The sequence below is a fragment of the Mirounga angustirostris genome, unplaced genomic scaffold, assembly GCF_029215605.1.
Source record: "Mirounga angustirostris isolate CCGP_5_RB_7025 unplaced genomic scaffold, mMirAng1.0.hap1 SCAF_4, whole genome shotgun sequence".
Classification (NCBI taxonomy): Eukaryota; Metazoa; Chordata; class Mammalia; order Carnivora; family Phocidae; genus Mirounga; species Mirounga angustirostris.
In genome coordinates, this window is record NW_026991712.1 from 175,266,432 (window position 1) to 175,293,408 (window position 26,977).

Sequence of the window (26,977 nt, forward strand, 5' to 3'; positions counted from 1 at the left end):
CTGGCCCGTGTGCTTTGCTGTGGTGGGGATGCTGTTCAGTAATGGTGAGACACAAAACAGTGTCGCATTTCCCTTAAGCATGAAATCCTAAAACTTCGAGGGAGAGGACATGGTTAATAATACACCAAGGTGTCTGACTTTCCAATAGGATTACAGAGTTGACGTGTATGTTCACCTTGCTTTAAGCAGTAGTTGAATTTCTAAAAAGCATGTGTAAAATTTATGTGAAATCCCTTCCCCACTGTTGATCTCTACTCACAGAATTTTCCTGGCTTTATTAGGTTGTAAGAATCACTCTTAAAGCCACATATTCAATTCAAAGCAAGTATGTGTTCTTCAGTTGTAAATGAGCATTTAATTCTTCACAATTCCTGTAAGAGATGCTAGTCAAAAGGCAAATCAGCAGTAAAACAACACACTGTTAATTTCCATTTCATCATTGCTTCTAGCTCTGTTAGACTTGATTCAGTAGCTGGAGGAAGCTGTGCGGAAGTGCTTCCTCAGAGACCCCCCTGCCCCCCGCCGCCTCCCCAAGCTTTCCAGGCCCCACTGGCTGTCTCTTCATTCTGATACCTGAATATACTGACCAAATACAGCGTCCAGTTCAGAAAACATGCAGACCGAGGTCCTGGCTGCCACTTTCAAACAAGCCAGAGTTCATTCCTGGAGTCCCGTGCTGCCTGGACCCTCACAGGGGTCTGGGAGGCTGGTAGGGCTTTTTGGCCCACAGTTAACCAGTTCCGGACCCTCTTTTCACCTGCTGAACTCTTGTGGATTTGTATTCCGATCTTTCTTACACATTGTTAGCACTTACACACAGGGGGCCTAGTGGTTACTTATTTCTTTTTAGTTAGGCCCTTTGGATTCATCTAGACCAGGGGTTGGCAAACCATGGCTTGGCCAGTCTGGCCTGCAAGCCAAAAGTGGTTTTCACATTTTTAAATAGTTGAAAAAAAAATTTAGAAGAATATTTAGTGACACATGAAATTCAAATTTCAGTGTATTTACGCATTTTGGACTGCTTTTGTGCTCTAACAACGGGGAGTAGCCGTGACAGCTGCGGTATTTACCACGAGCCCTGTGCAGAGAGCCGCCAGCCCCTCGGGCTCCGCGCTGGTCCAGTTCTCTCAGCACAGGTGAGAACCTCATGCAGGTTACACGGTGCACCTAAAATTGCACAGCTCAGGTGAGTTAGTAGCTACAGACCGTGACCTTTGCCACCAGCTGTTCCTTCTACCTGCCAAGCCCGAGGCCTTATCTCTAGCGCCGCCCGCAGCCCTCACAGACCAGCACCACACACAGGTTGCGAAGTTCTTTTAGTGATACGCCAGCGACAGCAGAGCCCTCACGGGGCTGCTCTCCAGGAGAAGAGGAGCAGGGCTGCCCGGCACAGCGCTTCGTACTCCAGGTTGGCCAGAAATAACATCTTCATCTTGGTTTCCACACAGCTCCTCTCTGTGAGCCTATCAGCCAGCAGAGTGGCAGCTGACTGTTGCAGGAGCCAGCCAATCATCTTGTCTAGTTTTAGATTCTTCAGGGCTAGAGTATGTTCACCCCAGAGGCTTAAATGAAGTACATTAGCAGCTACTCGGGCAGATGGTCTCTGCAACAGGCAGGGAAGCAGAAGCTTAGAACATCCTTGGCAAAGCATTCAACACAAAACCTGATTTAATGAATTCTTATTTTAGGGTCTTCCCTTCTCTGGCCCCAATCAAATTCTTGTCCACCCCTTTGTCTCTCCTTCCTGTAACACCATTCACTCACCTGACACCTGCTGGCTGCTCTCTACCCCGTTCCAGGCTTTTCCAGGTGCACACATGTGCCCCAGGCAGTCTGCATTGTTGAAATAGCCTCCCCATCAAGGAAGGCCCACAAACTGCCTGGGTCCTGGCACCCTCTGGAGTGCGGGGTCCTCTCATCACTTCGTAACTGGTAGCAGTGAGCACGAGCTGTGGCCCTGCCAGCATGCTGCCCAGTGGAAGGAAGTGGTAGAACAGTAGCTTGAGCCCTGTCTGCCTTTGTGGGCCTGCCATGCCCGATCACGGCTTCAAACTGGCTAGCCTTTATTTTCCCTTATTAATTTCGAAATGTCCAGATCTGCTCTTGGGAGAGGCCTTCACATCTGTCTCATTAGGTGTCAACTGTTCCTATAAACTACAACTCCAGTAAACATTTCTTAAAAATAGATCTTCTTCTAAGTAACTTAAACCACTAAAGCCAAGAAGAGTTGCACTGCTGGAATTCTAATTTGCTGGCCAGCTCCCCTAGTCCTGTCCATACTGGTTTGTTCTCCTGTACTTGGCCTTTATCTTTGTAAGAGGAGCCATCTGTCACTCTAGTCTTGCCCAAACCTGATCTTTACAATGGAACACAGACTTCCACAATCCCTGCAAACCCGGGGACGGCCTTACCTTGCTGGCCTCTCGCTGGAGCAGTGACCTCACCAGCTGTCTTGCATCTAGAGGCACCGACTCGGGCAGTGTGGGCAGCTGAGCCTCCTGGTAACTGCGGCTTTCAAGGTGGGCCCCGCCCTGGCCATAGAAGGGGTTGGAGAGCCCGAAGATTTCGTAGGCGAGCGCGCCGACAGCCCAGGCATCCGCCTTGCTGTAGTCGATCACCGCCTTGGGGCCAGGGCAGGCGGTGGACACCTGCTTGGAAAGCAACAGGTGAGCTTCGAGTTGCTGGCATTCCTAACGTATTCGTGTACCTACACAGCACCCGACTCACGGGCGAATCTGAACTCCGTCCCAAGGAATCCAGAATGTGAGTGCGCTGTGGCTCAGACCCAGAAGAATCTGCTTAGGCCGCCTACTCTGTGCTGACAAAACGCACATCTGTGAACATTAGGGAGGGCCAGATTCACAGGGCAAGGGACTTGTGCCAAATTAAGGGTCAGAAAAGATAGAGGTGCTGAGTAGGTAATGAGGCAGCGAGTCTTGTCCTCTCAGTCAGCGGAAACAAGATGGAGAAGTCTGCTGACAGCACAGGCCAGCTCGTCGGGACTCACCTCTGGAGCCATCAGGCAGCCGTTTCCGCCCCGATCCACAGACCAGCTGGTGAAAGGCAGCCGCAGGCCGGTGCGCTCGTCAGCCAGGCAGCAGCCGAAGTCTGTGATCACCAGCCAGGGGCAGCCATCTGGGGAGGGGACGGGCAGAGAGGAGTGATGATTCTCTCCTCCGAGAGGCCTTCGCAGGAGCCCTACTACAGACACCAAGATGTGGGTGAGGGGCTAACAGGGACGCAGTATCAGCCCAGGAATGCGGTGGGTGGCCACTCCCCGGAGCGCTCAATGGGAGGCCAGCTACAGGAGCACGAAGATGCCTCCGGGGAAACCAAAGCCCTCAAGCAAAGAACTGGATAGAAGTTGGGCTCAATGTAACTGATCAGTAATCGGAGCTATCCCAAGACTGAAGGAGCTGCTCCTGGTTTGCTCAGTAGATGGCGCTTAGCTCTAAGAGCTCTCATGCCCCAAATATCTTTGATCTGAACTTGAAACCCCAAGTCCAAACCTAAGAAACAGGTTCGTTAGGATTTAGTTATTTGTAAGAGGATTCACACAGACTTCCTTTAAAAAACTAGTTCCTCTAGCAATTTAATGGCACATTACTTTAAATCTTATAGCTCAAAATCTACCCAATCTGACTCTCCTTTAAAATATCGCAGGTTAAGTGGCCATCCAGCCTCTACTTCAGTGCTTCCCGTGTGGGGAACTGGGGAACTCATTATTTCCAGGGGCAGCTGGGCTTACATTTGGACAGCTCTCACTGTTTGAAAATTCTTTTTTCTACTGAGCTAAGTCTACCTCTCTTTTCTTTGAGAAAACTTCCACCACCGAGGTTTTTGTTCTGTAAGTGGGCAACAGAAAGGAACTCTCGGGGACTATTAACCATCATTCCACAAGCCCCACCAAGAGAATGAAAGCCTCCATTTTGAAGGAGAGATTGCTCATCTCTTGGGTATAGAGCTAAATTAAGATACAACTTCTAATAGGACATAAAACCCAAAAGGACTGGAGGGGTCCTAAGTGTCTGCAGACCTGAAGTCTGGTGCCCCTGGAGGGCTGGGAAGGTGCGGCCAGGACCCACCTGCGTCCAACTCCACGAGAATGTTGTCAGATTTTAAGTCTCTGTGCGCGACGCCCTGTTGAACCAGATGATCCACCGCCTCCAGCAGCTGCAAGATCATCACGGTGGCGAGGCGGGGGCTTGGGGTGTTCTCACGAAGGTACTGGCGCAGTGTGCAGGGATAGCTGGTGGAGAGGGTGACAGGGCCTCTGGCTGTCGCACATCAGTGGTCCCCCAGCATCTTATTTACTATTAGGATGATGGGCCTTCCTCTTCCTCAAGTTTTTTGATCTTTTTCCCCGAGCATTCTTTCTGTTACCACCCACCATCCTCAAGTTAGGAAGGGAGAGCTGGGGCCCCACATGATGGAAGTAATGGAACAGATACTCCTTCCTCATGCCAGTGACAGCAACGCCAGGAGGTGTAGAGGGTTGGGGAGGAGAACTGGTTTTACACAACTGGTAGGCAAGCCACAGAGGGAGCAAGAGTCAAATGGACTAAAAATACCAGTGAGGACCAGGTTCTGAATGAAGAGGAGACTCCGGTTTCATGAAAAGTCACTCCAAAGGGACCCCGCTTTCTGGGACAGTAAGGGGTGAGGGTCCTCTTCCCTGCCACCCCGTGCTTCCAGGTGCACAGAGGCACCCCCAGCTCCTACTTACTTCTTCATAACGAGGAAGAGCGTCCGCCCGTGGCCCAGGCCTTCGGGGTGAAGATGTGGGGGCAGCACATCAGGGTAGTCGACCAGGGCCCCTGGCAGCAGTGGTACAGAAGAGGTGAAGGCGCGAAAGACCCGGATGATGTTGGGGTGAGGGGCCAGTTGCTTGGGACCTCCCTTGGATCTTCTATTTCAGCCAAATGGGAGAGTCCAGTATCAGATACAACAGTTGGAAAGATAATTATGCCATGATAAATACTGACATTCACCCATTTTTTAATTTATCAAACATGTACTATAGATCTGCTATGTGTCAGGTGCAGAACCTGGTGTTAGAGCGAAAAAACAAACCCATAAAAATGACTTGTCACATTTGAGGACTCTGCTCTGTCCACCTGTCCATCCATCAATCCCATGCAGCAGAATACAGTGGTTAAGAGACTGGAATCAGACTATATGGCTTGAATTCCAGGTCTGCTACTGTAAGCCCCTGGCCAGGTTACTTCTCTGGGCTCAGTCTCAATTGCCAAAGGGAGTAAGGCAATAACATAAGTTTTAAGGTTAATACTTACATAAAGGACACATAATTTCTGATGGCAAGTTCTAGCATAACCCTTAAAGTGTAGTATGAGCTCAAACCTTTGTTGAGGGGCACCTGGGTAGCTCAGTCGGTAAAGCATCTGCCTTCAGCTCAGGTCATGATCCCCAGATCCTGGGATGGAGCCCTGCATCTGGCTCCCTGCTCAGCAGGGTGTCTGCTTCTCCCTCTCCCACTCCCCCTCCCCCTGCTTGTGTGCTCTCTCTCTCACGCTCTCTCAAATAAATAAAATCTTAAAAAAAAAAAAACCCACAAAACCTTTGCTGAATGAACGAACAACGGACACAGAGGCAGTTTGTAGTACATCAGTCACCTGCCCATCCACCCCTCCTCCTCGGGGAGCCCCACACCCACAGCCCTGGTAAGGCACAGTGGCTGTGTTCTGGATGGTGTGCGTCAGCCTATGTCTCAGCCCCACCCCTCAGCCCGTACTCTCACTGGGTGGGCACCTGGCCTCAGGGCAAGGAGCCTGCAGTCACATCTGAGATACAAATGGTTGGTGGGAAAAGGGATGGGGGCCAGTTCAATTCTCTTTTTGAGGAGCACCAGTGGAAAAAACATGGTAGTAACTTAGCAGTCAGCAATGGAGCTGAAGGTGAAGGATGCCATGAGACTTGATTGGGGCCATGGGAAGCCAGAGATGTAGAAACCAAAGGCACACAGACATGGAAGAGCTATGGGGTAAGAAATAAGGACACTGGGGTGGCAGCAGAGAATGGAGCAGAAGCCCAGAGACATGAAGACAACACTGAGGGAGCAAGATGCCCGCCCCCATCTTAAGATCTGCCTCAGTTCCCGAGCTCTGCGGAGTCAGTCCATGTGTGGCCTACTGCTCTTTCTCTTGAGTCCATCTGAGTGCACCCCTGCAAGCAATCAAGGGAGTTGAAACGTTCCTAGCCTTGGGCTACTGGGGCTAGAATCAGGATCCTAGCTCGAGGCTGTCCATGTCACAGTGGGGAAAGCTCTGCCCGGTTGTCGTGGGAGCCCACGGGAGGAGTGTGGCTGTGTGAGGTATGTGTATGGGGGGGTGTGTTTGAACTGAGACGAGTGGGACAGGAGGCTGTGGGGAGGGCGGCCCAAGGAGAGCTAACTGCGTGTACAGAAGACAGGCATGGAGGAGCGTGGTGCATGTGGGGGAGGGCAGTATGAATTCAGTATGGTAGAGCACAGGGTGTAAATGGGACAAGATCAGAGATCAGGTGGGAGAGGAAGGAGGAGCAGATCACAAGGGCCGAGCCTGAGTCCCCAGATGAGCAGAGGCTAGATGGAAATATGCCCAGAGTGCTCTCAGGGACTGAGTCACTGATGTCATCAGTACTTTAGGTAATAGACCTTCTGTCAAATTCATGGGATCATTCGACGGACATTTACTGAGCTGTAGGGGTACAGAGCCAACAAAACAGGAAAGCCCTGCCCTCAGAGTGCTCGTAGTACAACGGGAGAGGCAGGATAGACAAAGCCATCTATGATTTACGGTCAGATGGTGATAAATGCTATGAAAACACCGCAAGCGGGGGAAGGGGCCGGAGGCCGGCAGGGAGGACTGCAGATGGGAGGTCTGCATCAGCAGGCCAGACACAGAACCGCCGGAGGGAACCCCCCCGCCCCCCGGCAACAGCCATTCCCTACCAAGGGCCAAGGAGCGGAGGACACCAAGCCCACCGAGCTTCTGTCGGCCGGCATGGCGGCCCCTCAGGCACAGGAGAGCCTTCCAAACCACGGAAGCCGCTTTCCATGTGCTTTCTCGAGTCCCTGTGCCTGCCCTCCCGCTTCTGACAGCACTAGGTCTAGAAACCACCCACTAGTGAGCTGCCAAGACGCAGCTCTTCCCGATGGTCTGCAAATACGAGAGGGAGCACACTGTCGCACGCCTGGCACCGCACTGGGTCGCACGCGCAGCATTCATCTTCGCCGCCGTACACAGAGCCTACAAAGAGCTAGGAGCGCGGGCTGCCATCCGCCCCCTCTTCCCTCTGCGGAGTGGCCTCTTTGCTCACCTCTCTGCCCAGGTGGTGCCTATTCATCTTCAAAAGGCAGCAATGATGGTCCCTTCGAGAGGCCTTTCCAAATGGGCTCCCCTCAGCACCTGAGCATCCATGATTCTAGCACTTACCACCCTGACCTCTGCTCCCAACTTGTCTCGTTCCTCTGCCACACACAGAACTCTTGAGAACAGGCCACATTTTTTTTAAAAGCTCTCGGCACTGCCAAGACTGGAATGAGTGTTGCCTGCGCAGGGGCCAGAGTTCAGCTGGTATGGATGAGTGGCGTTCCCCCTGGGCATTACTTAACAACCAGAAGTCAGATCAATTTTCCAACATTCTGAATTGGGCATTTTGGGACAGCCTCTCTCTGCTCCACTGTGAATCAGCCACCTGCATCTTCAGTCGGAGTCAGATGATCTGCAATCTTTCCCAAGCTGAATTATCCAACAACTACAAAGCCACCATTAACCACATCACTCAGTGAGCATGTCCATCAGACACCGCTCTGTGGACACAGGTGAGGATTTTGCTCTCAAAGAACTCACAGCCAGTCTGGTGGGCAGATGAGTGCTTACCTGTAAGTGACTGCTCCGTACTCCCCGCCCAAGGCCACTCGACTAGCTGGGACTAGCTCCTGGCTCATCGTCCTACAGATGGCTTCACTGGAGGAGCCTGCCTGGAACACAATCATGAATTCAGGGTTATACAGACCGGAGCAGGTCCAAGTCCTCCTTGTTATCTGGACCAGACAGCTACTGCCTAGAATTGTTTAAGATTTTATTTTTAAGTAATCTCTACACGCAATGGTGGGGCTTGAACTCACAACCCCAAAATCAAGAGTTGCACACTCCACCGACTGAACCAGCCAGGTACTCCTAGAATTGGTTTTGACATTCAAGATAAAAGATAAACTCTCTGGGGGTGCTTGGGTGGCTCAGGTCATGATCTCAGGGTCCTGGGATTGAGCCCCACGTCGGGATCCCTGCTCCGTGGGGAGTCTGCTTGTCCCTCTCCCTCTGCTCCTCCCCCTGCTCATGCTCTGTCTCTCAAATAAATAAAATCTTAAAAAAAAAAAAAAGATAAACTCTCTGAAATAGCAAGCCAAGCTACTCTCTCCTGGGAGAGAGAGGCAGAGAATCCGTCTGTGCCAACTCCCAGGGGGCTTCAACATCACATCTCAAACTCTTGGCAGTTCGGGTGCCCAGGGCAGGAAGAGATGGCAAGATAGGGTGAGGGACCCTTCTTCCTGCCATCAATGCCTCCGGTCACCACCAGGCTCAAACTGGCCACTGGGTCACTAAGACTACCCCCAGCAGGCTGCCTTCAGCGGACAGGCAGAGCCAGACAAATCTGCCTTGGATAAGGTTGTGCTGAATCACAGGACGACCTTCCCCAGCCCCTCAGTAAAAAGGAACAACGGCAAGAACCAAAGATGAGCAAAAGCACCCATTTTCCTTATTTCATTACAAAGGTCTCTCCAAGCCTGTGGAACCCATTAGGAACCCTCTAGGAGTCAAGTCATTTAGCTTTTATGTGTGCAACAGTCAGCATGCCCATCTGGAAGTTCTGATGCTAACCCTGGCTGTTTCACAGGCAAAGGCCTTGGCTACTTGTTAGCTAATCACCTAGCTCGGAAAGGCAAGAGTCTAATAACCTTCATCCCCCAGGTCAAAACCAGAAACTGCATTCTTCAGTGTCTAGCATGAGCTGCCATGGCTGTGTCCCACCTTAGGCTTGGGCGGATGCTCTGGGCAGGAGAAAGAACATCGCATCTTAATTTTCTAAACCCACCTATACAGCAAGAAGAGAAAGAAATTGCTCTAGACGAAATCTTTGTTTTTGTGGAGGGAAAACACTCAATTTCCCTAAGCCTTGAGTCCTCCCAGAGTTGAGAGCAGGGAGGTGACAAACAAGCCTTTGATTTGGAGGGGAGGTTGAAGGGGAGTCTGGAGGATAGGAGTGTGGCCTCTCCTCTCCAGTGAGGCAGGTCAGGGGAGCGAAAGAGGGAGGATGGTGGGAACGGCAGGCCCGAATTCAGCTAACTGGATCAGCTAACTGGATCATGAGGAACCAGGGGCTCAGGCACCTGCTGCTGTGTGTGGACCAGACCAGAAGCGTGGGCATCACCTGGGAGCTGGTTAGAAAGGCAGAATCCCAGCTCCCATCCCAGGCCAGCTGAGCAGAATCTGCCTTTTAACTGGATCCTCAGGTGACTGGTAGACATTACAGTCTGAAACTGCTTCAGACTCTTGCATGAGAGGGCAAGGAAGCCTAACTATACAGGCGCCCATATGCTGTGGACAGCCCGCCCGTCTACCTCCTGGGAAAAAGCACTAGCAGGTTCACCAAGACCGGGGGTTGTTTTTTTTTTTTTTTTTTAAAGATTTTATTTATTTATTTGAGAGAGAGAGATTACAAGCAGGGGGAGGAGCAGAGGGAGAGGCAGACTCCTCTGCCAAGCAGGGAGCCCACAGGATCCCAGAACCTGGGATCACGACCTGAGCCGAAAGCAGATGCTTAGCCGACTGGGCCACCCAGGTGCCCGTGGTGTTTTGAGAAATGCCCAATTCAAAGATGAAAGGCCCCCTTCTCACCGAGATATTCCACATCATTTTGATGGCTAAGGGAAAGGCAGGGGCCTGGGAGGCTGGCTCCTCTTCTCGTGGAACGACATCCGGGCCTCTGCCTGGAAGAGGCCTGATGCTCTTCACCACCTCCAGGTTCTGGGGCAACACAGGCATGGTGGCTTCATACACAGCAGCACTGCAGCCCTTGCCAATGAACTGCCCTATCAGATACTCCTCCAGCCGGAAGCCCCGCCGGCATCTGGTGTCCAAGGGGTCAGGCAGCAGCTTGTTTTTCTGGGTAAAAATTGCCTGTGAGGAACAAAACACGCACGATGAGCCAGGATGCCTAGTAAGGCTCAAGGGCAGTGGGGGAGGGGAGAGGGAGAGCCAGGCAAGGTCTTCACTGACAAGATCAAGAGCTAGTAAAAACACAACCAAATTGGGTTTTACTGCTCATCCTGGGCTTAGGCCAAGCTACCTCTCTCTCCCATTATTCAGAATAATTTTTTCTCAAACTCTGTACCTTCACTGCAGTCAGAGAACACTGCAAAACTTCTCACCTCTGCAGCTGGCCCGCCTTACCTGCCAAGCTGCCCGCACAATGTTGGAGGCTTCTGATTACAGAGACAGCTCTCTGGGCAAGGGCCTTGGCAGGCAGCTACTGGATGGTTCTCGGGAGCTATGGAGGGGCAGCTCTCCTCAGATCTTCAGAGGAATACTAGGGCTGATGTTTGGTTAAGGCTTTGTCTGCTACCAGAGCCACTAATAAGGGTTTTGGAGTCTGTGTGGGGGCCGCTCTCCTGGCGCCTTGATCTGCCCGATTGTTCCCTTGGGCAATCAAGCAGTCCCATTTCTGGTGTCCTTGGCAGCAGACAACAGCTCCTTCTTGGGTTCCAAACAGCTCTAATAATTATAAAATACCTGAAGTCTACCTCCAGTTGTCTAGCTTCAGTTTGCAGGGTTTCAGGAAAAAGGGCAGCTTTAGGGAATGGGAGAAAATTGGAAACCTTAGTTTTGGAAAATCATAACCAGATACTGGAGGAAACCAAAATTCAGGATCCAGCCCAGTTTTAGAGGCAAACAACAAAGAGCCAAAGACAGTTACTCTAACTTCCACAAATGTGTGATTTCTCTTTCTAAAATCACCCTCATTTCCACCCAAGATAGCCAAAGTAAGACTCCAGTTTTAACAATCTTGGCCTATTTATTTACATAAGTGCTGCAAGAATAAATAGTGATTGGCCATATAGGGTTTGCTTTATTTTTAAACAGAAAATCTGCTTTGCTGGAACTTTTCATAAGGAATTTCAGACTGAACTTTTAATAGTCTCTCAAGCCTAAGAAGCCAAGCCAAATACTTGTCATCAGACTTTGCCTGCAATACCTACAGATTTGGGTAAATTCCTCTCTTCTTGAGGTTCCCAAAATAACCTGAGGTTCCTGCACCTGCCAGGAAGTGACTTTCTTTATTCACCTGGTAAGGCTGCTGGGCACCCTATAAGCAAGGTACGAGGCTGATTTTTCCAAGGGGCTTCACTGACTCCATAAAGTCAACCTTAGTTCCTTAAAACTGTCTGGTCATATCTGAGTCTATGCATGTCACCCTCAAAGAGGACATTCCAGCCAAAGCATTGATAATATAACCAATGTTTCCAACTGTGTCCTATCATAAGAGCAGATTCTTACTGAACTTATGCAAACAAATACACTGCCATGAATACATAATACTGAGAGTTTCTGAATCTGGAGGGATCAGGTGGGAAGAAAAAGATAAATGTTTCGTATCTGTTTACAAAGGACTATTTTACCAAATTTCTGCAAGTCATACAGCTTAAGAGAAAAAGTTTCCTTAAATCTGGAAAAGCAAACATTAAAGAACCAGGAACATTTCAAACAAGAGTAATCATCTTCCTTAATTCACTCAGTCCCATATTACTAATTCTTGTTCTGCTTCAATGCAGTTTTCCTGTTAGTTCCAGAAATTCTTACTCAATTTAGTTTTACGATTTTAAAGGTATCAGAGACCTGTACTTGTCAAAAGTCCTTTCCACGAATCTCCTTGAAGCTGAAACATATTTGTAACAGCATCAGAGTAAAACAATGACTGTAAATGACAAAAAGACACAAAAATGGCCATGGTTTTTCTGTGACACACAATGCTTCAATAACTAGAATAAGTGATGACATTATACCAGGACATATCAAAATCTTGGGAATTTTATATAATTTCTGGAATTTCTTAGATTATATAACATAATCTAAGGTTTATCACCACTTATTTGACAATGCTTCCCATGTAATATGACATACCAAATGAACAAGTCTCGTTAATAACAAGATTTCATTTAGAAGTTGAATCTTGGGAATTTGGTCAAAAATATCATAAGGTTTTAAAGCACATGCCTAAAGAGGATTACAGATCATTACAAAACTTAATAATTACCTATTTAACCAAGGTGGCATTAAGATTCTAAAGGCAAACAGAGCTCTCTGAAGAGCAAAACTTAGCTCTTTTAAGATTCAACTGTCTGAAATAATCAAAGACCTAATAAAGACAAAACATGGAAACTTTTCTTCTAGGAAAATTAAAGACAAAGACAAAAGGCCTTTGTTTATAATTTCTTAAGAGTAGACCAATATGGGATGCCTGGGTGGCTCAATCAGTGGGCATCTGTCTTCAGTTCAGGTCATGATCCCAGAGTCCTGGGGTCGAGTCCCGCATTGGGCTCCTTGCTCAGTGGGGAGCCTGCTTCTCCCTCTGCCTGCCACTCCCCCTGCTTGTTGTGCTCCCCCTCTCTCTCCAACAAATAAAAACTTTTTTTTTTTAAAGATTTTATTTATTTATTTGCGAGAGAGAGAGTGAAAGACAGAGAGCATGAGAGGGAGGAGGGTCAGAGGGAGAAGCAGACTCCCCGCTGAGCAGGGAGCCCGATGCGGGACTCGATCCCGGGACTCCAGGATCATGACCTGAGCCGAAGGCAGTCGCTTAACCGACTGAGCCACCCAGGCGCCCAATAAATAAAATCTTTAAAAAAAAAAAAAAAGAATAGACCAGTAACTAAGAAAATAGTCATTTTAATAGGAAAACCAAATTCCAATCTTGTATTGATGTACTTTTTTTTCCATCTTCTTTTTTTTTTTTAGATTTTATTTATTTATTTGTCAGAGAGAGCGCAAGCAGGGGGAGAAGCAGGCTCCCCGCTGAGCAATGAGCCCGATGTGGGACTTGATTCCAGGACCCTGGGACCATGACCCCAGCCAAAAGCAGATGCTCAACCGACTGAGCCACCCAGGCATCCCATATTGATGTACTTCTGCGAGTAAAACTCATTCATTCCAACAAGATGAAATTTTAAAAAAATGTATGTTGTCCCTCCCTGTCACGGCCCATGTTGACGTATACTCATTGAGACAGGGCCAACCAGGGTGCTGCATGGATTTGAGCCTTTGTGGTGGGTGCTGCGATGTGCTGGCCAGAATCTCCATCAGGAATGAATGACCTTCAGCTGTGGGAATTGCCAACAGTCCTCAGCTCTCGGTGGTCATCAGGGAGGGCCCTGACTGAAGACAGCCGCCTTGCTAAGGTCATGCTCTTCCTAGGTGGTCCCGGTCCAATGACTGTTCATAGGAGTATATAAAATCCAGCCGTATGCCCCAATTTCGGATGGTTCTGAAGGGTAATCCGGCCTTTGACTCCTTAGAGAAGAGGCTGAGGCTTCTGTTGATGTTGTATCACTGCTCGACCTCTGCCTGGTCCTGTTCTCTTAACCATCTGTCTCGTCCTGTCTCTTCCCCAGCTGTCGATCATTCCCTAATAAACTTCTTGACTAATCTCCATAATCGTGGTCCCGACCATCCACAAAATTCCTTTCCAAAGATTCCCTTCTCATAGATCTTCTACAACTTTTCTTCTTATATTCAGTTTTGTCCTAAGTTTTCCTTCTTTAAATAATCAGTCACACTTTCCTTACATAGAGTTGTTTCCCTTAATAGAAGCCAAAAACAAATCTATGTTTGTTCTCAACAATTATGTTATGTTTAGATTATCCATGATACTTTATAACATGAACCTGACTTTTAGTAAATACAGGCAGAACAAAAGTTCTACCTCTACTACTGGCAACTTTAAAAACATGTCCATTGTAATTAAACCAACAACCTTAAATTAGCTTTAATATTGAATGTTTTCCCAGATCACATGAACTTGGAAGTATTTTTCTTGGTATTGGAATGCCCAATTCTTTTTTTTTTTTTTTTAAAGATTTTATTTATTAGAGAGAGAGGAGAGAGCACAGAGGGAGAAGCAGACTCCCTGCGGGGCTCGACCCCAGGACCCCAAGATCATGACCTGAGCCGAAGACAGATGCTTAACCGAGATACCTAGGCGCCCCTGGAATGCCCAATTCTTACAACTACTTGCCTTTACACCAACTAAATTGAGCTCTTTTACAAATTAATTTTAGCAACACCATCCAGAGGTAGAGAAAAAAAATCTCACATTTACAACATCCATACATGGACACACAAATACACAAACGAGATGCAAACAAAATCTTAAAGGCCCAATTTCCAAATATATCATAATTTATGGCTCCATTAATTGGGCATTTTTCTCCAGTCTAATGAATATTATTAAGCAGTGTTGCAAAACAAAGACTGCCCAAGTTTGGGCTGCATTGGGGAATCAAATTCACTTTCCATTTTCCAATTAGAACATGGCTGGTTTTGTCCAAAAATACCAAAAGCTGAAGCAACAGACAAACCAAATGGAGCCCTGAGTACCTCTGCGAGCACGGGTTCCTCCCCCAAAGCCAGGGCTTCACCTACTGAACGGAGCAGCTCCCTAGTCAACTCTCAGATGAGGAGGCCAATGCTCAGAGATCCACACCAATCCCCCTATTTGGAGGCAACCCACCAGGAAGAGGAAATAAGCTCACATGGCCTTGCACACGAAAGACTCACCGAGACCCGTGTCCAAACCGAAGCCAAAAACTGCTTCCTTGCTGCAAGAGTTAAATTAGGTGCCCAAGGCTGGCAGTGCCCAGTGGGGGTGGGACTTGGGACGGTCCCTAGGACAAAGAGCCCAGGCAGTCTCTCGGACTGGTCACCGCATTCCCCGTACTGGCTGGGGTCTGACCAGCCACAGGCTAAGCGCTCCCTCTGACTCGCAGCAAAATCACTCAGACAGCCAGTGCAGCAAGGTAAGGGTTTTGGTTTTTTTTTGAGAGGCCACCAAATAAGGACATGGGGGAAGAAGCCTCAAATCTGCCTCCCTGGAGGAGGAGAGTGAGCGATATTTCAAAGCAAGTGGAGAAAGTCTGGGTAAAAAGTTGCAGCTGTGCTTATTAGTCCTATTAACCCCTTGGTTACCGGTTTCACGTTCACATGTCACTCTTCTGCTCAAACACCTAACTTGTATTCAGCAACTTGGCCTGGCGCTTCCTATTTGTGAAAGCTTTCACCAGGCTCTACTGTGCAGTACCCATACTTATCTTTCATACGACTCTCTCTAACCCTAACCCTCTGTCCGAACCTGTTTCTGTGGAGTCGCTCTGCCTGGCTCATCCCTACTTATCCGTCAAGTCCCAACTGAAGCTCCTCCCTCCTCCAGAACCAGCCTGCACAACCCAGCCCACAGCAACCTGTCCTGGAGGATTCCTACAGCACTGGCTATCTATAAGCTAATACACCTTGTGTGAGAACTTTTACCTTAAAAAAAAAAAAAAAAGAAAGAAAGTCTATCTTGCCTTGCCAACTAGTTTCTAAACTCCATGGAGCAGAAGCAATGTTCTGTAGAGTAATCCTTTATCAACCGTGGCTTTGAGAATGAGATATATTTTTTTAAGTTTTAATTTTGAAATAATTTAGACTCACAAGTTGCAAAAAAAAAAAAAATAGTACGAAGCGTCCTGTGTCCCTTCCACCCAGTTTCCTCCCATGGTGACATCTTATAAAGCAGCAATTCAATATCAAAACCAGGACAGTGAATTGGTACACTGCTGTCAACTAGACTACAGACCTTATTCAGTTTTCACCATCTTTTTATTTTTATTTTTTTAAAGATTTTATTTCTTTATTTGACAGAGAGAAAGAAAGCGAGAGAGGGAACACAAGCAGGGGGAGTGTGAGAGGGAGAAGTAGGCTTCCCGCCGAGCAGGGAGCCCGATGCGGGGCTCAATCCCAGGACCTGGGATCATGACCTGAGTCAAAGGCAGACGCATAACGACTGAGCCACCCAGGCGCCTCTTCACCATCTCTTTAAACCTGCATTCATTCGTGTGTGTGTGTGTGTGTATGCAGCTCTATGCAACTTTTTTTTAAATAGATGAAGTTTAATATAAAGAATTAATTGAGGGGGCACCTGGGTGGCTCAGTTGGTTAAGCGACTGCCTTCGGCTCAGGTCATTATCCTGGAGTCCCGGGATCGAGTCCCACATCGGGCTCCCTGCTCGGCAGGGGGTCTGCTTCTCCCTCTGCCCTCTTCCCTCTTGTGCTCTCTCTCATTCTCTCCCTCTCAAATAAATAAATAAAATCTTAAAAAAAAAAAAAAAGAATTAATTGAGGGACGCCTAGGTGGCTCAGTTGGTTAAGGGTTGGCCTTTGGCTCGGGTCATGATCATGATCCCAGGGTCCTGGGATCGAATGCCGCATCAGGCTCCTTGTTCAGCGGGGAGTCTGCTCCCCCTGCTTGTGCACGTCCCACCCCCCCCCCACAAATAAATAAATATTTTTTAAAAATAAAGAATTAATTGATTTTAACAGCAAATTGAAATAACAAGAGATTCACTGGTAAGGGGCCTTGGCATGTACTAAATCCCCGGTGGGGAGTCATTCTCAGGGAGGCACTGCTCTCTGGAACTGCAGGGGCGGGGGCGGTTTCCAGGGGAAGCTGCTGACCACCTGGCACTTCAGGAGCCACATGCTGGGGAGGCCGCATGCAATGCAGGTGCCCAGGAGCCCGCAGAGCAAGCACATGGGCAGGGAACCAGGAAGCAAAAGCCCTTCCTCCTGTCATCTCTCCTGGACCCTCTACTGACAGTGATAAGTGACTTATCCTGTCACTTAGCGAAGGAAAACTGTTTCAAAGGCCCAGGTCAATTTTCACGGAGCCAACAAGAAAGCTGAACTTGGAGCTGAGTCAATAAATTGGTAAGCGGGAACACTGTGGGACTTAGGGCACTACCGGCATTTAGTGAGTGGAGAGGCCTGGGATGCTGCAGCGAGCGGTGAGCTGAGCTGTCTCACACAGGCAAGCAGCAGCCCTGAAATGTGCCAGGAGCACCTCTGTATCAGTCAGGGTCCCGGCAGGAAACGGCAGCATACTCAAATAAGGATACTTTGAGAAGAGTCTCTGGACATGGTAGTGGGCAGGGCTGGGAAACCACAGGGGGAGTGCAGCTCCCTGGGGCTGCTTACCTCCCCCAGGCCTGAAGAGGCAGGAGGCGGCTGTTGGAACCCAGGAGAGAAGCGTGTGGGAAGAGCTGCCCGACTGGATGATAGGAGCGGTGACCTTTCAGCATGGGGTGCAGCCAGCCACAGCCCCTGAGGTGGGGAATAAATACCCCAACCTCATGCTCTCCCCTCCGACCTGCCGTGCCACACCCCTCATCCCACCCCGACCCCCACGTTGAGTGAACCCAGATGGAAGACAGAAGGATGGAGAACTGTCAGACACTCCCCAGAGTCCACTGAGACCCAGCTTGATGGGGAGGGGACCGAGGGCTAGGCAGGAATGCGGCTGGCTGTGTCTGGAGACTGCTCCTCTGGCCCTAACTCGTGGCCCTGAGCCCAGTGAGCCCCCAGAACCTCGCAGCTGGACAGCATCTCCTCCAACAAGATCCGAGTGAGGGCCAGGTTGGGCATGGCAGGGAAGTCTGCGACGTCCAGCCTGCGGAGGGTCAGAGGCCGTCCAGGCCGTGGTAGCTGGCAGCCCAGCCGCTGACATCGACAGCCTCCAGAGGCACTGCCTGGAACTTCGAGAACTCGAGAGAGAAGTGGCCATGTTCATCTGACCATATTCACTCCTTGCCCTGAAACGGCTGGCCTCCCTGCTTCAGGATGTAATAGGCACCCCTGAAGTATGGGCCATATCGCCCCGTGATGTAGGTGAAAGGTCGATTTTTCTGGTGCACCTGCGACACCTGCTTTTGGAGCAGGTACTCTCTCAGAGCCTCCACGTCACAGAAGCGGTCAGCCAGGACCTGGAGCAGCGACCTCCCCTTCTTCCAACTGCTTCTGGGGCCACCGCCCTGCCCAGGCCATGGATACCACCGGTACCCCCCGTTCCAGGCCAGGGCCACCAGGTGCAAGGACTCTTAAAGCCCCCAGACTCTTCCTTCAACCTCCTTCCAGTCTTCTCTTAGCCTGCTCCAACCCTGCCCTGGGCACCGCCACCTTGCTAGACTGCCAACTGTATGCAAACTGATCCCACGTACAGATTTGTGTGATCACCACCACAATCAAGGTTCAGAACTGTGCCATCACTGCAGAAGAACTCCTTCGTGCCACCTCTGTATCTGCACTACCCCCACCCCGCCCCTGTCCTCTGGCAACCACTCATCTGTTCCCCATCTCTATAGTTTTATCATTTTAAGAATGTTACAGAAATGGAATCACACAGTATGTACCCTTCGGGGACTTTTTTCACTAGGCATAGTATCTTTGAGGTTTATTTAGGTTGTTACCTGTATCAATAGTTGATTCCTAGTTATTACTTAATATTTATGTACAGATGTACCAGAGTTAAACAATTTACCTGCCGAAGGATGTTGGGGTTGTTTTAATATTTTGCTATTATGAATAATGCTGCTATGAACATTCATGTACAGGGCTTAAAATTATTTTTACAAATTGTGTTAAAATAGACATAACATAAAATGGACTACTTAAATCATTTTTAAACGTAGCGTCAATGGCACTAAGCACATTCACAGGGTTGTGCAACCATCAGCACCATCTACCTCCAGAACTCTCTTCGTCTGGCAAAACTGAAACTCCACACACATTAAACACTAACTGCCCACTCCCTCCTCCCTCCAGTGCCTGGTAGCCACCATTCCACTTTCTGTTCTGTGACTCTGACTACTCTAAGTACCTCACAGAAGTGGAATCATACACTATCTCTCCTCGTGACTGGCTTATTTCACTTAGCATAATGTCCTCAAATGTCATCCATGTTGTAGGATGTGTCAAAACTTCTTTTCAAGGCTGAATAATACTCCATTGTATGTAGACACCATACTCTGCTTACCCATTCATCCATCCATGGACATCTGGGTTGCTTCTGACTATTGTGAATAATGCTGCTATGTACATGGGTGTACAAACATCTGCTCAAGTCCCTGCTTTCATTTCTTTGGGGCATATCCCCAGAAGTGGAACTCCTGGGTCAAATGATAATTCTATTTTTAATTTTGGGGTAACTGCCATACTGTTTTCCACATCTACTGCTGACAAGGACAGCAGCTGGGGACTGGACCACATGTCACCTGTCACCCAAACTGGCCAGAGCTCAAACATGAGACACTGTGGTCACGAGTAAGAACAACTGGAACAAGGGCTGGAAACCAGGAAACATGGGAGACACTGCCCAGTCCTTAAACAGCTGTGTCCTTGGGCAAGTGACTCCATCTTCCCCGACCTCAGCCCTACGCTGTACCACACAGGCGCTGAGCTAACTCCGTGAGTGGTTTCAGACCCCAGAAGGCTGACCGACCTGGAAGAAATGGGAATTGGGCCAGCAGATGGCCTTCGGACCTGAACCGCAACAGTGGCTCTTCCTGGGTCTCCTGCCTGCCTGTCGACCCTGCAGATTTTGGATTTGCCAGCTTCCACAACTACAGAGCCAATTCCTTAAAATAAATCTCTCGCGCGCTTTTTTTTTTTTTTAAACAAACATATGCTATTGGTTCTGTTTGTCTGGAAAAGCCTAATACAGATTTTGGTTGAGTAGAAACAGAGGTCTCTGTGCTATTTCAAGCATTTACAAAGCCTCCCCTCCCCCATATCCAGTGACTCCTGACAACTTGACACAGGTTAATGAAAACTGTTACGTCTTATGCTCTCTACTGCTGTTCATAGTTTTTACTTTGGCTTCAGCTCTGTCACTGATTGGCTAAACTGTGGAGGCTTAGGTTAAAGGCACAGGCTTTGGAGAGTCAGACTTTGGGCACTGTCTGCCAACAGCTGTGTGACTTCGAGCAAATTACTTCACCTCTCTGAGTACTTTTCCTCGTCCGTAAAGTGGGGATGACAACTATCTCAGGGAAAGAAGTGTCATGATTTAATTGTCATCACATTTTAGAAAACTTAGACAAAGCCATCAGCCACGGTGCAGCGGGCACTAAAACTAGCAGCATGTCTTCCAGAACATGCCGTTTGAGGAAGGGCACATGTGAGGCGCTGGCCCCAAATGAACCTCAACTGGTGATGTCCAACGCCTTTCCAGCTGGGACAGACGCAGAGCTTGACCCCATGGCCCCAGGCAGCAGGTGACTCCCAGCCCCGCCCCCACGCCAGCCCCGCCCCGCCCGCGGGCTTGCGCTCACCTGGATCTCCTGACAGGCCGACGCCGCCCGCCGACCCTCCGCTTGCTTCTCCTCGATGAGGCCCAGGCCCAGTCCGAAGGCCAGAAAGACGGCCCGGCCGCAAGGGCCCGCGCCGCCCCGGGCCCGCACCGTGAACTGCCGCTGGAGCCGCGCCGCCAGCCCGGCCACCGACTGGCGGAAGAAGCGGTAGCGGTCGGGGAGCCCGAGCCCGAGCCGGCGCCGCTCCGCGCCGGGCCCCGCGGCCTGGCCGGGGCGTTCTCCGCGGCGCCAGGCCGCCGCGGGGCCCGGCCGCTCGGGCCGCCCCCAGACGTAGGCCGAGCCAGGCTTGGCGGTGAAGCGCAGCAGCAGCGCTCGACCCAGCTGCAGGCCGCGGCCCAGCGCCTGTCGCACCGCCATGGTGGCACCGCGACCCGGTTCCCTCCAGCCGCCCCAAGCGTCCGGGACGCTCCGCACCACAACAAACTTGGGGCGGTGCCTCTGCGCAGGCGCGGGCGCGGGCGCCGGGGGTGGGGCGGGACCGCCGCTCTGGCGGTTCCCCCGCTGGGCGCGAGGGGGCGCCGTGCGCACCTGCGCGGCGGGTAGCTTCTCGCCCAAGTGCACTTTTTTTTTTTTTTAAGATTTTATTTATTTATTTGAGACAGAATGAGAGACAGAGAGAGCTCATGAGAGGGGGGAGGGTCAGAGGGAGAAGCAGGTTCCCCGCCGAGCAGGGAGCCCGATGCGGGACTCGATCCCGGGACTCCAGGATCATGACCTGAGCTGAAGGCAGTCGCTTAACCAACTGAGCCACCCAGGCGCCCCTGTTTTGTTTTGTTTTGTTTTTTAAGATTTTATTTATTTATTTGAGACAGAATGAGAGAGAGAGAGAGCACGAGAGGGAAGAGGGTCAGACGGAGAAGCAGACCCCCCGCTGAGCAGGGAGCCCGATGCGGGACTCGATCCCGGGACTCCAGATCATGACCTGAGCTGAAGGCAGTCGCTTAACCAACTGAGCCACCCGTAGGCGCCCCCAAGTGCACTTTGAATCCAGCGTGGAGGGGTTAAGAGTTCTGAGTGTGAACATCGCTGGTCCTGGGCAAAATCGAGAAACTGACAAAGGAAACTATTTATTGACCATCACCCGCCGCGCCAGACTCTTTACATCTGCTAATTAATTTCATTTTCGCCCAGGAATGTCATTTTTATAGATAAGGAAACTGAGGCATGGAAAGGGTGGTGACAGTCTGTGGTCACATGCGGTGTCAGAGCTGAGATTAAAGTTCACGTTGCCCTGATTGTTGAGTCCTTGCCCACTGTACTACATGGATGGAGGTTTCTGTGGTTTGTCTTGCATAACTGACCACCCAGACCCGCACCCACACAGGCAGGCTAAAAAATGTCGTTTGTGAGACTTGTCCTGCATGAGTGACCTTGGGAGCCTGGTTAGTTGACATTAGCTCGCCTCCAGGTCAGAACTGGCCCTTGTGGGGGTGACTGGGTGGCTCAGTCATTTAAGCGTCTCTGCCTTCGGCTCAGGTCATGAGCTCAGGGTCCTGGGATCAAGTCCCAACTTGGTCTCCCTGCTCAGCGAAGAGTCTGGTTTTTCCTCTCCCTCTGCCCTTTGTTTCCCCCCGCCCCCACCCCGGCTTGTGCTTTCTCTCTCTCAAATAAATAAATAAAATCTTAAAAAAACAAAACAAAACAAAAACCTAGCCTTTCTGGTCCAGACACCAAAGAGCTATAAACCTTGCCTTATATCCCCTTTGGGTCTAGGCTGGGCTGGCCCCCCAGATTGGAAACTGGGAGGGGAGGAAAACACATCTAGCCCAGGCTCCTTGAAGATGTAAAGACATGATAAGAGAGGAATGCAGCTTGCTCCAAACCGCATGTAGGCAAACAAATGTTTAACTTCACACTCCATTATTTTGCCATATAAATCTGGCCTTTGTGGGGATGGTCAGTTGAAAGTCTCACTTGAGGGGAGGATGCTCCACCCAGGCCTTTCAATGGGGACTCCAGCCTGGCTGTCTCCACAGGGAGACCAGCTGATGAGGCTGGCTGTTTTAAGTACCCGATCTGATGTAACTTCGCCTTATTCTCCTTTGCTGCTTACTAATACCCTTGTTGATGTGTAGATTCCTTTGTTTTTCCCTTTCCACTTCTGTTTCTACTCAGTTTTTATAATAGCAATGAAGTTTTCCTTTCTCAAAACTCAAGTACAGCTATCGTGAATTCCTTTTTCTTTCTTTTTAAAGATTTTATTTATTTGACAGAGAGAGACACAGCGAGAGGGAATACAAGCCGGGGGAGTGGGAGAGGGAGAAGCAGGCTTCCCGCAGAGCAGGGAGCCCAAGGACCCTGGGATCATGACCTGAGCCGAAGGCAGACGCTTAATGACTGAGCCACCCAGGCGCCCCTCCTGAATTTCTTTTTCAAAACACCCGCCCGGCTCCTCATGCCCTTAGGCTCCTCTCTACAAGCCCACAGTCCTCTTCCCTTCTTAGGACCCCCCAAGAGAAATCTCACCCGAAGTCCATGTTTTTCCGATGAGTAAGCTAAGGTCCCAAGACATGGAGCCACCCGTCCAGAGTCACACTGCCTGTCAGTGGCAGAGCCCTGTTACCAAAGCCACTGCTAGGAATGGCTGATAAGGGATATGTACTGAGTGATTTCTTTTTTCTCTCCTTTTCTTGACTTTGTTTTTAATGGGAAATTTCAAACATACACAAAAAATAGAATTTAGTAAACCCTATGTACCTGTTATCCGGCTTCAACAACTACCGACAAATAGCCATTATTTTATTTATTTATACCTTCCTACTAACCCTCCCCCCATTACTTTAAAGCAAATCCCAGACATTATATTTCATTTATAAATACTTTAGTATCTATCTCTAAGAGATAACAATTCTTAAAAAAAAAAAAAAAATCCATTGACCATACTATTACCATCTCTAAAAAGATTAACATGAACTCCATAATATCATTTACTCTCCAGTTGATACTCAGATTTCCCCATCGTTTTATTTTGTTTTACAGTTATTCAGATTGGGATCCAAACAAGGTCTACATAATTTATTTGGGTCAGTGAGGTTTTTTTTTTAAGATTTTATTTATTTATTTGACAGAGAGAGACACAGCGAGAGAGGGAACACAAGCAGAGGGAGTGGGAGAGAGAGAGGCAGGCTTCCCGCGGAGCAGGGAGCCCGATGTGGGGCTCGATCCCAGGACCCTGGGATCATGACCTGAGCCGAAGGCAGATGCTTAATGACTCAGCCATCCAGGCACCCCCTGGGTCAGTGAGTTATTCTTTAACAAGAAGCCATCCCTCAAGATGTATATTTTGTGGTGGTGTCAGTTTTTAAATGTCCCTGTGGTCATGGGTAGCTAGCTCTATTCCTTACCCCTAAGGCTGGTTGTGGGTAAGAGACCCTGGAAGGGGGGCGCAGTCGTTAAGCGTCTGCCTTCAGCTCAGGTCATGATCCCGGGGTCCTGGGATCGAGCCCTACATCCGCCGGGAGCCTGCTTCTCTCTCTCCCATTCCCCCTGCTTGTGTTCCCCCTCTCACTGTGTCTCTCTCTGTCAAATAAATAAATAAAAATCTTAAAAAAAAAAAAAAAAAAGAGACCCTGGAATGTGTGTGAAACGTTTGGGTAGGCATGGCCATGTATCTCTCTGTGTGTGAGTGGGTGAGCCTCCAGGCAAGGAGGCATTTGTCTAGCCTGAGACCCACTTTAGTGTTGCTTGAGTAAATAGGCATAGCCTAACCCATTTATTTCAGAGCTCACTTGGGTCCTTCAGGACAGCCCTGGTTCCACACTGTACAGTAAGTAGGGAGAGCAGGCTAGCATGTAAAAATAAGGCAACTGCAAAATGCTTCATTTTTTAATTGGTGAATTTATTTTTTTTTAATATTTTATTTAGGGGCGCCTGGGTGGCTCAGTTGGTTAAACGACTGCCTTCAGCTCAGGTCATGATCCTGGAGTTCCGGGATTGAGTCCCACATCAGGCTCCCTGCTTAGCAGGGGGTCTGCTTCTCCCTCTGACCCTCTTCCCTCTCGTGCTGTCTCTCATTCTCTCTCTCTCTCAAATAAATAAAATCTTTTTTTAAAAAAAGATTTTATTTAGGGGCGCTTGGGTGGCTCAGATGGTTAAGTGTCTGCCTTCGGCTCAGGTCATGATCCCAGGGTCCTGGGATCAAGCCCTGCATTGGGCTCCCTGCTGAGCAGGGAGCCTGCTTCTCTTCTCTTTCTGCTGCTCCCCCTGCTTGTGTTCTCTTGCTCTGTCAAATAAAAAAATAAATAAAATATTTTATTTATTTATTTGGGAGAGAGAGAGCACACACGAGTGGGGGGTGGGAGTGGCAGGGGGAAAGGGAGAAGCAGGCTCTCCGCAGAGCAGGGAGCTCAACTCGGGGCTCCATCCCAGGACCTGGGATCATAATCTGAGCCAAAGGCAGACGGTTAACTGACTGAGCCACCCAGGTGCCCCTGAATTGGTGAATTTAGACATGTTGAAACTAATATATACATTAAATGGGAACCTGGTACTTTCACTCCTTGCTGGGCCAGGAGCCCGATGTGGGGCTCGATCCCAGGACCCCGGGAATGCATACATATTTCCCCAAGAATGTTTGTAGTAGTGCTATTTCACATAGTGTAAAACTGGAAACAACTCTAATGGCCACCTACAGTAGGCTGGATAAATTGTATGTTCACCCAACGGACTACTAAATAGCCATAAAAGTATCTACAGCTACATGCAACAGCATGGATGTATTTTATACATATCCTGATCGGTACGGAAGGCAAACACAAAAAGGAATGATTATCATGTTTCCATCTGCATAAAGTTCAAAGGCAGGTGAAACCAATCTCCAGTGTTAGAGGTCAAGAGAGCAGTTGCCCTTGGGAGGTGGTTACTAGAAGCAGACTCAAGGAGCCTTTGGGGGCTGTGACATTCTCTTTCCTGATCTGGGTATGTTCATTTGACAAAAATTCATGTAGATGTACACTCTGTCTTGTGCAGTTTGTTGTGTGTAATATCTCAATAAACATTTTACATAAACATCTTTTTAACATCATGAGAACTTTGAAAAGTTTGGTCTAACTCATTCATGGTCTCCAATTTTCTTAAAAATGAACTTTTATTTATTTTTTAAGATTTTATTTATTTATTTGACAGAGAAAGACACAGCAAGAGAGGGAACACAAGCAGGGGGAGTGGGAGAGGGAGAAGCAGGCTTCCTGCTGAGCAGGGAGCCCGACATAGGGCTCGATCCCAGGACCCTGGGATCATGACCTGAGCCGAAGGCAGACGCTTAACGACTGAGCCACCAGCCGCCCCTGAACTTTTATTTTGAATAGTGTGTTAAAGTTCACTAAGTTTACTCAACCGTCTTTGAACTTAGTGGTTTCCAACAACAAATACATGTTAATAATGAGCTTTGCTGTATCATAAACCTGGAGTTGAACTTCTCTCCGCAGTACCACACATCCGAGTCGGCCTATTTCTGAAACAGAGGATGGGACTTACAATTGTTTAGGGCCAGCCAACATTAGGGAGCATCTTCACTTCAATTCTCCTGATGATGGTGTGGTGGGAGAGGCAGGACACCAAGAGAGAGCAAAAGGTTTCAATCCCTTTCTTCCACCTTAAATATGAAGTCAAGGGACGTGTAAATGCTGGAGGGAGTCTTCAGTCATCTAAAGAGTTCTGGCCCCCAGGCTTGCTTGGCCATGGGGTGGGCCCTTGGCTAGGCAGGTAGTCAACTGTTCCAGCAGTGTGTGTGTGTGTGTGTGTGTGTGTTCTGATCTCTTTTATCAGGAGAAATTGCAGGGCCCCGGTGATATCCCATCATACTAATTTAGGAGAGACATACATAGATAAATAGATGAGTTTCTTTCCTATTTCTAGGGGCACGTAGAAATCAGATATTGTCGGGCGCCTGGGTGGCTCAGTTGGTTAAGTGACTGCCTTCGGCTCAGGTCATGATCCTGGAGTCCCGGGATCGAGTCCCACATCGGGCTCCCTGCTTAGCAGGGAGTCTGCTTCTCCCTCTGACCCTCCTCCCTCTCATGCTCTCTGTCTCTCATTCTCTCTCTCGCAAATAAATAAAATCTTAAAAAAGAAATCAGATATTGTCATTTTCTTTTTGAATGATCTCAGAGAATTTTAAGTTACAATTTTAAATGCTCCATTGAAACTGTCCTTCGGAGAAAGCTAAGGAAGAGAAGGCTGGAGAAACTTCACACTCCTGTAATCTCAGGCTCATCCATGGAAACCTAGTCGGGGCAAAGGTCTCATTTAAAGTTTACATCTATTCATCTGCTGTGCATTGTCATTACAACCCTTCTCTTTAATGTTTACTGAGAAGGAACAAGAGGTTCTCTGAGAGATTTAATGTTTTAACTACAAGGGTTTTCTTTACTCTCCTAAAAATGGAACATTTTACCATAAGGCTTGTGATGATTTACACAGCTTGTAAGAGGCATTCGCCAAAGGGGCATTGTATTGGTGTTTTTGAATAAAGAGGGCATTTGTTATCGGCCTTTGGTTTTGTTCCCCTAAGCTGCAAAT

The 26,977-nt window shown here is 48.9% G+C and overlaps 1 protein-coding gene across 1 annotated transcript; it reads right to left on the bottom strand.

Moving 5' to 3' along the window:
- Nucleotides 1–330: 330 nt before the first annotated feature.
- PINK1 (PTEN induced kinase 1) lies at nucleotides 331–20,884 on the bottom strand. Its single transcript, XM_045898545.3, has 8 exons — nucleotides 20,420–20,884; nucleotides 9,900–10,181; nucleotides 7,881–7,981; nucleotides 4,727–4,909; nucleotides 4,086–4,249; nucleotides 3,008–3,135; nucleotides 2,412–2,648; nucleotides 331–1,603 (listed from the first exon to the last, which is right to left on the bottom strand). Exons 1-8 carry the CDS (start codon nucleotides 20,813–20,815, stop codon nucleotides 1,346–1,348), a joined length of 1,749 nt encoding a protein of 582 aa, XP_045754501.1. The 5' UTR covers nucleotides 20,816–20,884; the 3' UTR covers nucleotides 331–1,345.
- Nucleotides 20,885–26,977: the final 6,093 nt, after the last annotated feature.